This window comes from Ctenocephalides felis, unplaced genomic scaffold, assembly GCF_003426905.1.
Source record: "Ctenocephalides felis isolate EL2017-DRISC unplaced genomic scaffold, ASM342690v1 CF-g0.4_SCAFFOLD_01886, whole genome shotgun sequence".
Classification (NCBI taxonomy): domain Eukaryota; kingdom Metazoa; phylum Arthropoda; class Insecta; order Siphonaptera; family Pulicidae; genus Ctenocephalides; species Ctenocephalides felis.
Genome location: NW_020538040.1, coordinates 172793653 through 172809038, shown reverse-complemented (window position 1 = coordinate 172809038; position 15386 = coordinate 172793653). Strand labels below are relative to the sequence as shown.

Below are 15386 nucleotides of genomic sequence, written 5' to 3'. Positions count from 1 at the left end.
TTTTGAATACAATTTATTGTCGACTGTATTATTTAAGTAGATAATTGATTTAACAATTAAACTAATTATGGACAGGTTTGTTCAACGCCTAGCTCATTTGTTATTTTTAAATGGTTTCTTATATATTTTTTTTCAAAAAGCTGCAGTTTACTCATCATACTTTAAATTCGGTATGAATAAATAAATGCATAATACCGTAAAATTCATAATCAGAAATAGGATTTAATAGTTATTTCCGGTAAGTTTTATTTTATTTTTATTTTACAACTTTTATGAATTTAAAAATACGCAAAATTAATTTCATTCTCAAAAACCTCGTTATATTCATAAGGATATTTATCATTTTCAATCACGACTATTAAAGCGGTTTACATATAATTAAATTAAAACTTAGGTACATTAAATTTGGCAGTCAAAGGCATGAGCTTTAAGAAATCAATAGTACTTTCAAGAAATGTTACTGTCAAAACAAACTTGTATGATACAATAATGGGTTAAGGGTTTGTACGCACGCATATATATATATATATATATATATATATATATTACCATAATTAATACACATTGATTTTAAATATAAACGTTTAAATAACTAAATTTTATAATGCTTGTACTACTACCTAACACAATAAATAAAATAATATAATACTTTATAACATAGGGGAAATACGGACATAATGGTATATATGGACAAAATGACATAGAGGCCTTACTTAAAAATTTGCTATTTTATCAACGTTTTTTCGACTGTGTAACGTTAAGAAAGCAATAATCATAATCATGTCAGATGTTGAGCGTCATTGTTACTGTCTTGCCGTAGTAAAATTGTATCGCGCCTTCAAAAGTTTATTTTGAGGGTAGTTTTCACATATTTTTTGGAAACTTATTTATTATCATTTGTAATTATGTATATTAAAATCAAATAACTTATGCCAGTACTGGTGATTTCGAACAATTTTATTGCAGCATAAAAGTTTATTTTGAGGGTAGTTTTCACATTTTTTTTGGGACTTATTTATTGTTGCTTGTAACTATATATATTAAAATCAATTGACTTATGCCAATAGAAGTGATTTTGAATTATTTATTTGCAATATTTATTTATTTTTGATCACTTTCGGACAAAATGACAAGCTTATACGATGGACAAAATGACATAGTACTATTTCGCAAGCAGAAAATTAACACTGTAAAACGTGTTTGACTTTTAGCCTTTACTCTAACTACTTCTAAAAACAGGGAGAAAGATCCACCGGTAAAAAATAAAAGCCTCGCATTTATAGCAAAGATCTCTTTTCCTCAAGGGTGGTTACGATGTATGACTTGTTTTCTTTGGACTCATGCCTTCATGTGCTGATGTCCCAAAGAAGAGCAAACGACTTATTTATGAACTGCCTGTTTAACCCCTTAACTTACAATTTAGATTCAAAAATGTCGGCCCAAAATTGTTCAAGCTGGCGCGGCGTTGTAACAATTTTCCTTCATAGTGTACGGTTTATCACAAAAATAAAAATAATTTTGTGTTTTATAGTTTCGTATAAATAAATATTTTACAATACTTACGTTCACCATACCGGGCCATGCCCGAAATGCGTAATATTTGCTTCTGGCCCGAATATCGTACACGGGCTATGCCCGTAATATTCACTTTTGGCCTAGCAAACGCACGCGGGCTCTGCTCGTCATTTTAAGATAAGGGGTTAATTACAATACTGTCAATGAATCGAAGATGAGCAAAAATAATTAATTTTGCATATAATATAATTAAGTATATATGTATCATTAACACGATACCATTTTCTCCAAACATTTCCTACTTTATAACTGCAAATTGAAAAAGAAACATTAGCAAAAAGAACACCATAAAGAAAATAGTAATAACACACCGACCAAAAAAACAGTTATACCACCGGTCCTCCCCGTGCCTCCCACATATGCAAATACCGTATCTGTTAAGAAAACCCATTGCGAGTGATGAGACGCGGTCCGTGAAATTTATCATTCACGGCGCACTGTCTGAATCGGATATCCCGGCTTCCGTTTCTCACGCAGGCGACATCGCTACCGTTCTTGCAGGTGAGCGCCCGTACAAGTGCCACTTGCCGGACTGTGGACGAGCCTTCATTCAACTGTCGAATTTGCAGCAGCATCTGCGGAATCACGACGCGCAAGTCGAGCGGGCGAAGAACCGACCGTTCCATTGCAACATTTGCGGCAAAGGATTTGCGACGGAGTCCAGTCTACGGACGCACACATCGAAGGTCAGTCATGTATGTATTGCGAGTTTTTTTTATTTTCATTTTTTTTAGTTTTTATTATTTTTTCATTTCTTCGGTGACTACTACTTAGGAATCGTTCAAGTATTACGTAAGCAGATTTATTACAATTATTTAGCCCCCCCTCCCATCCCCCTTATCAGCAAAAGTAAGCAAAGCTCTTACCCCCTACCTCCATGCTTACGTAAATATTTTGCAATTAATGTATTGTTTTTTCAAATATTGTAATTATTAGGTTATAATTATAATTTTGAAAATAAGAAAATAGGTTCAGAATGTAGATTTTACTGATATGGTATTCAACATAGAGTAACAAAATTATTATAATCTTACGCACATAACAAACTTATTTTAAATTCTTGGTACTGGCAAAGACAATGTAAGGTTGCCATTCGGTAAAAAAGATAAAAATACTATCTATGACGTAATCATCATCCAGACTCCCCTGCCCCCCATGTCAACCCAAAATAAGCAAATCAATAACCCCCCCGTCCCCCTATAGTGCTTACGTAATACTTGAACGGCCCCTTATTAATGTTTTGATTTTCATAATTATGCAACTTATAGAAACCTATACTTGAATTCTCAAGACCGTTGTTCATCCAATAGTAAAATTCTAATGAAACATTAACGAATGGCTATTAGACTGCTCTAGTTTTTTTTTATTTACTTATTTTTTGTTAAAAATATTTTTTTCATTCACGATGTATTTATGTTTAATTTTTATGAAATATTATTTTTCAAAGAGCAAGTCTAAAAGTCGAAAATCAAAACATTTAACTAAAAACTGAACCTGAACTAATATCATACTTTTTATTTCATTATATTTATTTTCATTATGCGCTTTTGTGAATATATGTCTGTAGAAGTATATATATTATATTTGTGAATACATGCATGTATTGTAGATGTAAAAATAGGTGCTTTTACATACTAATAATAGTATGAGCCTATTTATAATTCTTTAAGTGGATATTATTATACCTAATTCGTAAACCTTATTTGCGAAAATTATACATGATTACCGTACTGCCTTTAATTTAATGCATCGTTGTATTCTTTCTATTAATATTTGTGCTATAATAGTAATAAAAAATTTTTAGTTTTCTCGAGTGTGTCTTCAAAACCAAACACTAAGAAATAATCATTAAAGTTGAACAATTCATACGAGACATTATGACAAGAGAATATAAAAAGGGCTAACGACGCGAAAGGGGTAGCAAGTGATATTTTTATTCATTCTCGGATTATTTTTTATTACAGCGTAAGATTTATGGTATCGTTGTGATAGCTACAAACAAAAGGCATGATGATCACGCGTTGAAGACCCAATTTCATAGTAGATCGAAACTTTTTTTTAACTTTGATCCACATTTTTTGTTTATAATTTTAGGTGCATATAATAAAACAGTGTTAATTCAATAAAATTTGAAATTATAAAATTAGTGTTGTCTTAAAAATAACTACAGTTTATAAATAAAGCATAGAGAATATTAGCACAATAGTGAGACTAATTTATTCATAATAAGAAGTTAAGGGTTAGAAGTGAAATTTTTACAAAATCTTTTTTATAGACATGTCTTTAGTCTGAACTACGTACATTCCGAAATTCCGATTATTACTATTTTTTAAAAATTAGAGAATATCCAAAAAGTTAAAAAACTTTTTAATTGTTATTTTGTGAAAATAACATTTTTGTTAACTTGCCCGTAGATTATACATCTGCGACATTATCCTAAATTAATAATTTTATTTTTCTTCGGATCATTTGAAGGGCTAACATCATGTGTATGTTCAGGACCCCCTACTTCATCCCTTTTCAGAATTAAAATTATATGACTGGTTTATAATTTTAGTTTTTATTTAATATTCTGAAAACTTCAATAAATAACTTGTAAAAAATATAGTAAAAATATTGTTCGGTCTTCGCATATTAAAATAATAAAATTCACATAAATTTCATGCTTCAGGACCAAGGGTTCTCTTAAATCCACTTGGTTAATTTAAAAGCTTTGCTGTTTCAATATTTTCATACAAAACTAGCAAACCGGGCGAACTCCGTTTCACCACCAGATGGTATCATTTTATGTAACATTTTGTTTGGTGATTAAAAGATGAAGAAAAAAAATTGCCTGTTGTTGAAATTGAATAAAAATTTGCAATACACGTGATTGATTTGATGGTTTCCAATTGAAATGTTAGGAGACGAATAACTTATTTTTTTACTTTTTTTACACAATTTGATAGTGAACACAATGCCGGTTTGTCACACGAAATTAACTGAGCAGAGGACAATGAGTATCTGTCAAACAAATGAGTAGCACTCAAACAAAAAATATTAGTTTGTAGTACATGCTAAGTATCAGAGATGACGCTGTATGTGAAAAAAGAAAAAGTAATTTCCGCTTTTCTGTTGAAATCATTCTCAAATTTTTTGCTATAAACCTCACGGAGTCCGAGACCTTTCCAACGAACGCAAAATTGTCGAAATCAGTTCATACGTTCTGGATTTATATCGTCAGGAAGGAAAACCCGACTTATTTTTCATTATTAGAAACTTGAGTGATTATTAATTAGTAAGTATTATTTGAAGTGAATTTGTTATTTGTGTAATGATTTTCATTCTACATAATTTTTATCTTTGCCGATGTCTTTTTCATTTACCTCTGGTAATAGTTCCACGTGACTAGGACGTATTTCTCTATCGTCGTCGTACTAAAACGATTACTATACAAATGTTGCTAAGCCGTAACTTACCGCGCGGCTATCTATCTCCTATAAGGGTGTCGTAGCCTGTCAACGCGCTACGCTGGATATCTCATCGAACTGGATCATGTCAAGATCCTGGGATTGTCTCATCCGTGTCCTCATCGGAGCGTGTCTTTATTTGATATTCGAAGGCGCGAATCCGTACGAGATCTCGTCACACTTTTAATAAATTAAAAAAGCGAAGTTCCGCCGTGAAAGGGCGGGGTGGTGTATGGCTTTCAGAATCGAGGATTGGGGTTACGACTGCGGCAATTATGAAAGGATTAAAACCCATCATTCGCGAAAGAATTCACACCTGTTGTCCGCAATTATTCATAATCACAAATAAGAATACGCAGACCTTTTTTAATCTGGAATTCTTTGGATATCCTTTACTTATGTTGTTCATTGTTTGTAAAATTGGTTTTGCAACGTAAAAATTTATTTGGTAAATTTATTTTGGTAAATCACAATACATATATAATCGGATAATTAATAACGAGTAGAAGTGTAGTATGCGAAAAATATGTATGTAAAAGAATACTTAATCGATTTTACGACATATACCATCACCCGTAACAAAGTAAGTTTAGTGCCGTAAAGTCTAGTTTTTGTTACCCTGGACAACTTAAAACATTCTGCGAACTTCTACTGCTGTATAACCGCATATTTTTATATTAATATCTAGACTAAAAGTAATTCATTTCTTATTCAGGAGCCTTTTACCGTGATGATCGTGAATTGCGTCATTAGCCGTTGTTGTTACAGTCGATCGCGTTCTGTAATGACTCTTGTTCTAACAATGCAAAGAATCAACTCGCTAAGTGAGTCGCGAGTCCCTAGATGAGAAAAGAAAGGGTTTTAAATCATCTAATATGATCAGGAACCTTTTGCATTATTTTTCATAGCAGCGAGGGAGTACACGTAATCAAAACAGATTGCGCAGACTGAGGCGTGTCTGCAGTGAAAATTGTTGTGTATCAAACACACTTTGCAGAAAATGATTTTTTTACTGTAATTATTATTGCGTTTACACTTTTAATCCCATTATTAGAATATAATCTGTAAAGAAAATAAATGAAAAATGTTTGAAGCAAAACATAAAAAAAATCATTTAGATTGGCAGATTAAATATCTTTTGTTTTTTGTCCAAAAAAACTCTTGCTCCGGAAAGCTAAAATAGTATAAACGCACACGCGTGATTGTATCTTTGTGAACAAGTTTTATTTAGATTTTTATCAAACTCATACGGAATCCAATTGTTATCGTCCACCACAGATGTTTTGCTCCTAAACTAATGGAACTGCGTTCCGACACTTCAATATTCAAAATAAAAATATGATACAATAAATAGTCGAAAATTATTTTAATATTAGGCGCAGTGGGTAGGGGGTTGTTAAAGAAGTGGTGACCTGTATAATGAACTGTTTGAGTTTATATCACAAGTTTGTTATTCAAATGTTACATATCAGCTTTTACCACAATAGCTTTTAAAATATCCACCATAGCTCATAACATTAGTATCAGTATTATCAGGACAGCGCACAAAAAGTTAGTATCACAAAAAATCAAGGCAACATTGAAGGATAAAATTTTCGGTTTAAATAGTAATGTTATAGTAATGCTATCTTACGGGTATGAGTTTGTAGTAACAAACAGTTAAAAAGCAATGTAGTTGCTGTGCGTTTAGTTTTACACATAAAACCTAACTTCGCGTATGTGTTATCAAAGAGACATAAGAAAGTTACACTTATGATGAAATTGTTATTTGTTTGTGCGTTTTTTAGGTTGGGTTTTGTGTGTAAAACGCCTGACCGCACAGCAAATAAATAGCTTTTTTACAGTTTGTTACTACCAACTCATGTGAAGATAGACCTAATACATAGCATTATCATAGCATCTTTGTTTTATCCGAGAATTGGCTAATGAATTAATTTAAAAAGCAACATTTATGAATTTATTTTAGGAGCAACTTTATGAAAAGTAAACTATATTTGTTCACACATATATAATTTTCTTGTAAGGTTTCACTGACTGAAAGAATTTTTAGAACGTACTGAGGAAGAATAGCACTAATTGCGGAATAACTATAGTTGGAACAGATAACATTAGGTGCGCACAAATAGACGCATAAAAGATAATTATACATCGCGATGTTCAATATTAATTGCAACGCATTACCGTTGTGCGCGCTCTCTTATATTTTTCTCCATGAGAACGCGTGTCCATCGGACATTAAGGGCACGCATCGTGTTTTATATCGTTGTCTAACGATTTGCATGTTCGAACGAGCGGCCTCGGCTATTGCTTCTATTCCAGCATAGTGTTCGACTGTTCTCAACTCATTCCAATGCACTTAAAACATATAGTCCCCGCCGTTGAACGCGGACCCTCCCGCATTTCAATGCTACAGTCTCATTCACCAAATATTCTAATATAAATCCATTCGATTCGTAGACTTCACTAGGCCTAATATATTTACATATACAGTAATCTTCCAGACTTTTTGATAAAAAATCAAATACAATTTTTCATGGAAGTAAATAACTTTATTCTGTAATGTACTGTTCACTTTGATCAATTACTTTTTGTCATCTTTCAAGCTACACCATTATCCCACTTTCATACAACTCCTGGTTTCTATTAGCAAGAAACTGAATCACGTGCAATTTGACACCACCATGAACGTTGAATTGTTTACCATTCGAAAAGTATTGTTAAGATCGAAACAAAATTAATCAGACGGTCAAGACTGTATGGTGAATATGACAAAGCATTTCAAAAAATATCCAATAATTTTTGCCTAGTGGCCTAGTGATATATGATGTCAATAATGGAAAAAATCTCTGTTTTGATTTGTTTAGTTTCATTATTTGGTCAGTGTAGACATTAGAATTGATTATTCAGTTAGATGGTAAGAGTAAAAATAGACAATTTATCATTTTTGAGTGAAAAATTACCAGAACGAAATTTGGCAAACCAATTTTGATACTGCCGTTTTTTAAAGCTTTGTCGCCATAAACAGCTCATAACTTTTTTGAGCTTAAGGGGCACAACTAGTGTGAAACTTAAAAAAAATTCAATTTTCCATATTTCGATAGGTTATACCTTTAAAAATAACATATCAAAATTTTAAATCGATATCTTAAATAGTTTTTGAGTTACAGCCATTTAAAGAGTATATATATAGTATATAGTGTAACGATTATTTTATCTTCAAACGCGTTTTTCTCGAAACAGCATTTTCCGAATTTGCTGCAGCGATTACTCAAAAACAAATGATCCGATCACTATCAATTTTTTTTACATGTTCTATATATAGTTCTCCCTAAAAAGAACTATTGATTTTTTGATCGGATCAAAAATCAAATTTTGGCAGTCTAAAAACGACCAAAATTTTGGGTAAAATTCGACTTTTTTTTAAACGCCGCCATTTTGTTAATTTTTGATTTTTTTTGTTTTGTCGTAGGTCATTTTACAGACAATATTATCTAGTTTAATGAGATTTTTTTTTAAATTTCATCCACGTAGAGGGCCGGAATCACTGCAGCAGTGAAGGGCCTTTTTTTTCGTGCCGTTGGAGATCGATAATAACTTAAAAGAATTTTTTTCTTCAAAAACTTTACTATGTATTCTTAAAATATGTGTAAATGTATTCTTAAAATTTTGAAATGATTGATAAAGTATTTTTTTAATATAAATTCCAAAAAATCATCTTTTTTAGGCGGCGCCCCTTAAGATGCTTTTTTGCCTTTGGAGAAATTGAAAGCATATATTTAGTTTTGATTTTCTTTAAACGAACGTCAAACGCAAAACTACACAATCAACCAAAACACTCATTTTTGCTAATGGACATCTAAATTGTCCACTATCACAAGTGGACTAAATTGTCCATTAACCCGAAGTATTTTACATTTGAACTGCGTCAGCAAACCTAAATATTCAATTAAATAATTTTGCATAAATTCGATTATCCTTTTTTTCAAAGTATGTATTGTTATCAAATTCGACAAAAAAATCTGTAATAAAGTATTAATGTTTTTTCAGTAAATATTTATATCACATGCACCAAACTAAAAAAAAATGATAAAAAACAACCCTTACAATTTAGCTTCATGAAAACTGCTCGTACTGTTTACAGACCCTTCTACTTCTCACAAAAGTACACCAATATTCATTATGTTTGTACATCCAATATCGTCGCACGCTAGGCACACTGACGAGATTTTTATGAAGATTATGAGAAGATAGATTTCAGTGTCTCGGCGGTAATTGCGATTTTATTTTAATTCGTTCCAGAAAACGAAGAAAAATAATAAATCCATTCTCGGGCAGGTACACATATATTATCACGATTATCGGGATAACGCAAAGAGATAAAAGACAGAAAAACAGAAAAGGATATTGTTTCACATCTGGCGGTGTGGGCATTCTTCGATACGGGCCGACCGATATCGCGTGCGTGCTCCTAATTAGTTATGGGTACGACAGAGGCCGTAATGGATGACAATTAGTCAACTGCGTGTAGTCTGTAGTCGTCTTACTCGATGATTATTTATACTGCGAATGTCGTCGGCAATTTAAAAAATGGGCCCAATTCTTATGCGTACTTTTTATAATAATTGGTAAATTATTGGAATAAATATATACTCTCACAAAGCGGCTGGTAATATTTATCATTTTCGAATACTGTTTAGTTTAGTCAGAAAATTTACAAACACAAATTTAGACAAGAAATTTATCCCACGTTGTTTGGGAATAATGAGCTTTTAAGTGTAACCTAGATTTTGGTGAAACTGTGACCATTTCTTGGTTATTCTGGTTCATTTTTAACTTCCCGTAGGGTAAGTTATAGTAATCGCAAAAAAATCGAAAATGAAATTTTTTATATACCTTTACGTTTCAGAGGTTTTTGAACATTTTGGCATACCTTAGAAGAAATGGATGTATGTGTGTGTGTGTGTGCGGGTACAAATTTTCGTCGACGATTTTGGGAACACGGTTCAACCGTGATTTCGATTATTCAAAAAACATTCGATTGCTGTTGATAAGGAGACGTGCTGATCAGTTTTTGGCATAAGCATGTCTAGCCGTTTCGAAGATACGGGGCAAAACGTGCCACAAACGGTAACTCAGTTTTTAAGAGAACGGAGCGTCCGATTTTAATAATTCAAATAACATTTTACTTTTGTTGATCATATGAAGAATTGATCAAATTTTCATGAAGGCAGGTCTAGCGGTTTCGGAAATCCAGTGAAAAAAGTAAAAATGTTACATGTTAAAAGTAAAATGCCATTTGGCCTAAGTTATCAAGAATTAAGTCTTTTTGTTGAGCTATGAATTCAATTTTTTTAAAATGGATCGACTTTGAGAGGCGCTTTTTCAGGAAAAATTTAATAAAATGTGGTGGCAAGTTTCATAAGAATTTAATTTGCGCATTTAATCAGGTTTTTAAAATGGTAAAATAATTGATAATTTTAAAAACCGAAAAAGTCCCATAATTACTAACAAACTCAAATGTTTTTGTTTCGCATAAGCTCTTTGAGATTTTCTAATTTTTTCTTTAATGAAACACGTATAATATTAAACTAAGGCGTGTAGTCGTGTTATTGATGATTTTGAAAAAGAAGCTTTCCGCATAATTGCCATAATAAATAGACATCGCTTTAGTTTACTTTGATACGCATTTCGCACCGGACTATATACTAATGCTACGCCTCTACGTGATATTTAATTTTTCTTTCAAGAGAACACGGGTAACATTAATCTCTATATAAATTGGATATCCATCCCTCCATTAAATGTCCACTGGACGGCGAAATCTCTCACGCGACTTTTAATTTTCATTTTTGTTTTAAGCTTTCATTTGTTTCATTTTCATTTAACCCCTTCATAATACGACTTTTTATGTTATTTTTTCATATATTCCTTTTGTTTTCCCAGATAAATAGGAATTTTTGGGTAGTACATTTAATATTGTTAAGTCAATCATTTTAATTTATATCAATCAAGTTAAAATGTGGAACAAAAAAATTAGATCATGAAATACGATATATCGATTTCTGGTTATGCCGAGTACAGTTTCGACTTTATTATAACCCTATCACCAGCTGCCCCTTACAATAGATCCCCAATTATATGAAGTAGTTACTCACTTTTTTTTTCATAATAAATGCAAATTATTTTTTTATCTTCTAAACTACTTTAAATTTCAACAACTCATAATGCATGCAAAATCGTTTTTTGTGAAGATAGCAAAGAATGTATTCAATAAAATTATTCAGAGATCTCTCTTGAAAACAACAAGACGCGCTTTTGAATTTCAAGTACCAATATCAGCAATAAACTTCTTATTCGATATATTTGTTTTATATAGTTGACTTAGAACCCGAATTTATTATTTAAATTTTCTGGGCTTATGTTTTTATCTATAGTATATATCAAAAAATAAATTAACCTTTATAATTCATATAAATTTTGAGGATGTTTATTGATGACTATATATGATACAAATTGATGTCACTATTTAGAGAACTTACAAATACCAAATATTATAATTCATTTACAAATACCGAATAATTAATATTTATATAAAAAAAACTAGCAAACCGGGCAAACTCCGTTTCACCACCGGATGGTTTCATTTTATGTAACATTTTGTTTGGTGATTAAGAGATGAACAAAAAAATTGTCTGCTGTTGAAATTGAAAAAAAATTTGACAATACACGTGATTGATTTGATGGTTTCTAATTGAAATGTTAGGAAACGAATAACTTATTTTTTTACATTTTTTGCACAATTCCACAGTGAACACAATGCCGGTTTGTCACATGAAATTAACTGAGCAGAGATCAAAAGATTCGACTTATTAGAAATTTTGTTTAAAAAAATAATTAAAAAGTGCAATTATTGTTTTTGATCTAAATTTATTTACGTAAAATTTATTACTATTAGTGAGTCGCAATATTTATGGTCACGGCGGCTTACACAGTTTGTGGTCCAATAAATTTGTCTTTAGATGTCGCTTACGCACACGTGGTGTGTAAGCACATTTCAAATGTGGTTTGTGAGTCTATGCATATTTTGAGTACTTCGACTACGTGTATATTTTTTATGTGTCATAATTTAGTATTTATGAGTACGTAAAAATGACTACATGCATATAGGTCGATGTAAATGTATTTGCAAGCAAAAACAGCAGCTGCAAGCAGCCTGTCAATGAGTCCGCTATCGAGATGCTACTCTGCATCATCGGTCGCGAGATGAGAGCCCAAGGGTTGATTTGTGCGGAAGAGAAAACCGATCAACGAGTAACCGATGACGTATATAATAACACAAATCAGGACCTTGGCCGATGCTTTGATTTACAAAAGAAGTAACGAGAATGGATGACTTCATGCTTTCGTTTCGTTTTCTTCTTATGATGCTCTTTTGTGTTGATCGCATTCGCACTTGTGCGTGGTCGAGTACGAGATGGCACACGATGAACTATGAAATATCGGGACGCAGATGCTATCCCTGTTCTTGCGATTGCGACTCGCAACAGATACCCGCGTACCGGCCGGATATTAAATACGAATACGCACAACACCACCGCCCCTCTAAATGCGTGAGGGTCGCTGACCCGTACCTTTGACTTATTGTTAGCATTCTGATTTCGAATAATGTTCGTTCCTTTTACCATACAAATAATAAAAAAATAGTTTTAGAAGTTGAAATAGTTGAAAACTCGTCAAATTATAATCATTCTATAATATGTACAATTAAGGTGACCATATTTTAACATAAGTCAAAATCGGGATGGCAGTTTTCAGTTATGCTAATCCGGGACGGGAAGTATATAATAACAGTTTTTTTATATAAATCTTTTTTTATAATAATTGCGGACTTTTAGTAAGGACTTATTATTTTGATTTATTATTCGATTATATGTCATACTTTTTCATCTATGATCTTATATGGATTTATATGTTTTTCGCGCTTTTGAGCCTTGTATAATATTCTATACTATTTTGTTAATAAATATTTTGAAAAAAATAGCACTTGTTCGTTTGTTTTCATAATTATTGTTAATTCTTCTGTTAATTTTTGAAAAACCGGGACAATCCGGGACAAAAGATCTAAATCCGGTACAAATCATGCTTTTAAAATAACGCGGGACACAAGGTGGAAATCCGGGACTATCCCGCCCAATCCGGGACGTATGGTCACCTTAGTATAATAAATGCAATAGGTATATGATATAGTATTTCATTTCCTTTCTTGGCGTAACGGTTTACCGCGCTTCCTCGTGTGGGCGGGTTTCCAAGTTCATGCCCCGGCTCTGGCAACCTGATTTCGTTCATGTCCATTTTCACTTGAAAATATAGATCAAAATTATGTTTTCAATTAGCCCATTCTGAACACTGCGATGTGAAATGGTAATGGAAAACCTCTCACACTATTCTTCCCTGAATCGAGTTGGTGCTTAACTCGGCTCACTGACCTACCCTAGGGTAGTACTACCCATTATTTAATACAATAATACTTCATTTTACGAGATATTATTATTTTATAATAATATTTTAACGTAACGTAATGTAAATCTTATCATTTTTAAGATGGTAATAATTGATTTTATTATATTGCAATTCAATCAGTATTTATAATATTTTTGAATTTGGTTTACAGCGACACGAGAAATATTTTTAATAATAAGATATCGTTTGCCCCTCAGCGCGTTAACGTAGACTGTCGAACTTTCTCATAACTCCCTACACAGACGTTACGAACTTCAATATTCAAATTCTTACAAGTTTTTGATATAGGAAATAACATTCAAGTGCAACTATATATATATATATATATATATATATATATATATATATATAGGGTAGGGTGAGACAAAAAGGTCCGATTTGACTTTCAGTAATTACTGCCTAAACTAAATGAACCAGTTCACACCTAATTATAGAAATATGTTTTTTTTTTCTATTTTTCTAAAATTTATCATTTGTCCTTTTTTCTCCGTATGCGGGGTAAGAAGGGTCAGAAGGAAATTTTATATAGTAACACTAAAAAATTCTATACTTGTTTTTAAGATAATGATGGTGGACCTTTTTACCCGCGTATCTCTAAACCATGTTCCACCCAACATATATGCGTTATAGAATGATAAATTACTCTATTTTTGTTCAATTTTTCTATCTTTTGATTTTGTTTTTAAAGTTAATTTAATTTTCGAGTAATTTTCTGGGCAACCTTTAAATATCAGATTATCATTTCATATCGTCACTTAATATTGTAAAAAACGATTTTATGTTTATTTAATATGGGTAAGTTTATCACATTCATTTTTTTCTATACCCTTCGAAAGAAAAAAAATACAAAAAAGCTTTTTTTTAATGTTTACCCTTGCAAATCCATTCAAATTTTGACACGCACCCTTATATTTACATTTGATCACATGCATAAAAAAATAAAACATTGCCGACGTCACTCAAAAAATGAATACGTTCGTTTTCCTGCGTGATCGCAAAGAAAAGAAGCGCAATTATGAAACAATAACATTACAATTCATTGGGTAGGTAATAATGCACGCTATACCATATTTCTTTTTTGTTATTGGACGTTGAAAAAATACACACCCTGAGCGAGTGAACGCCTTTTTTACAGGGTTTAGAAAAAACTACCCCGCACCGTCGCGGTCCTTGCACATAAAAAAACTCGTGGGGGATAAAAGAAGCATAGAGAAAAAAAAGATGAAAAAAATCCATACCCTCATTTGTTCCGGCGCATTAGTTATGGGTGGAGCTATGTTCAGAGAATTATTAAAATGGCTTTTTTATGAACTAGTTGAATTATACTTGTGGATTTTTTCTCTGTGTTATATGAAAGTTTTTATTAGAGCCGGCCGGAGACAGATGCGACCTGTGCCCCAAACAGCTCCCACGCTGAACCCTAATAAAAAAAATTGTTTAAAAATTACCCTAATTATACTGTATCTGAGTCAAAAATAGTGGCATATTCATTATAATAAAATGTATTAGACATTTACGAAAAACAACAAATTTGCTATATTATCAATAAATATTATATATTTTTGTTGAACATATTTCGCTCATTTACGGTTTGTGGTGTTTAACAGTGTGTTTGTTTCAATGAAGCAAACACAATTATTTCAGAATAATTCAGATAAAGTTTATTGAAAAAATCTTCGAAATATGTTACTAATAAAACCCCCAGATATGGTCGATAATCTTGAAATTATATAAATTATATATGACGATATGACACTATATTTGATCATGCGATCCAATTATGATTCAAAAAAGTTTCGCGCTTTATAATAATAATAATAATAATAATAATAATAATAATAA

General features: G+C 31.8%; 1 protein-coding gene across 1 annotated transcript in view; it reads left to right on the top strand.

Moving 5' to 3' along the window:
* The window catches only part of LOC113376280 (zinc finger protein squeeze-like), an 82303-nt gene extending 69899 nt beyond the window's left edge, over nucleotides 1–12404 (top strand). Inside the window, exons 5-6 of the mRNA XM_026616186.1 lie at nucleotides 2077–2261; nucleotides 12192–12404. Of these exons, the coding sequence (XP_026471971.1) occupies nucleotides 2077–2261; nucleotides 12192–12404 (398 nt within the window). The remainder of the gene's footprint in view (nucleotides 1–2076; nucleotides 2262–12191) is intronic.
* Nucleotides 12405–15386: the final 2982 nt, after the last annotated feature.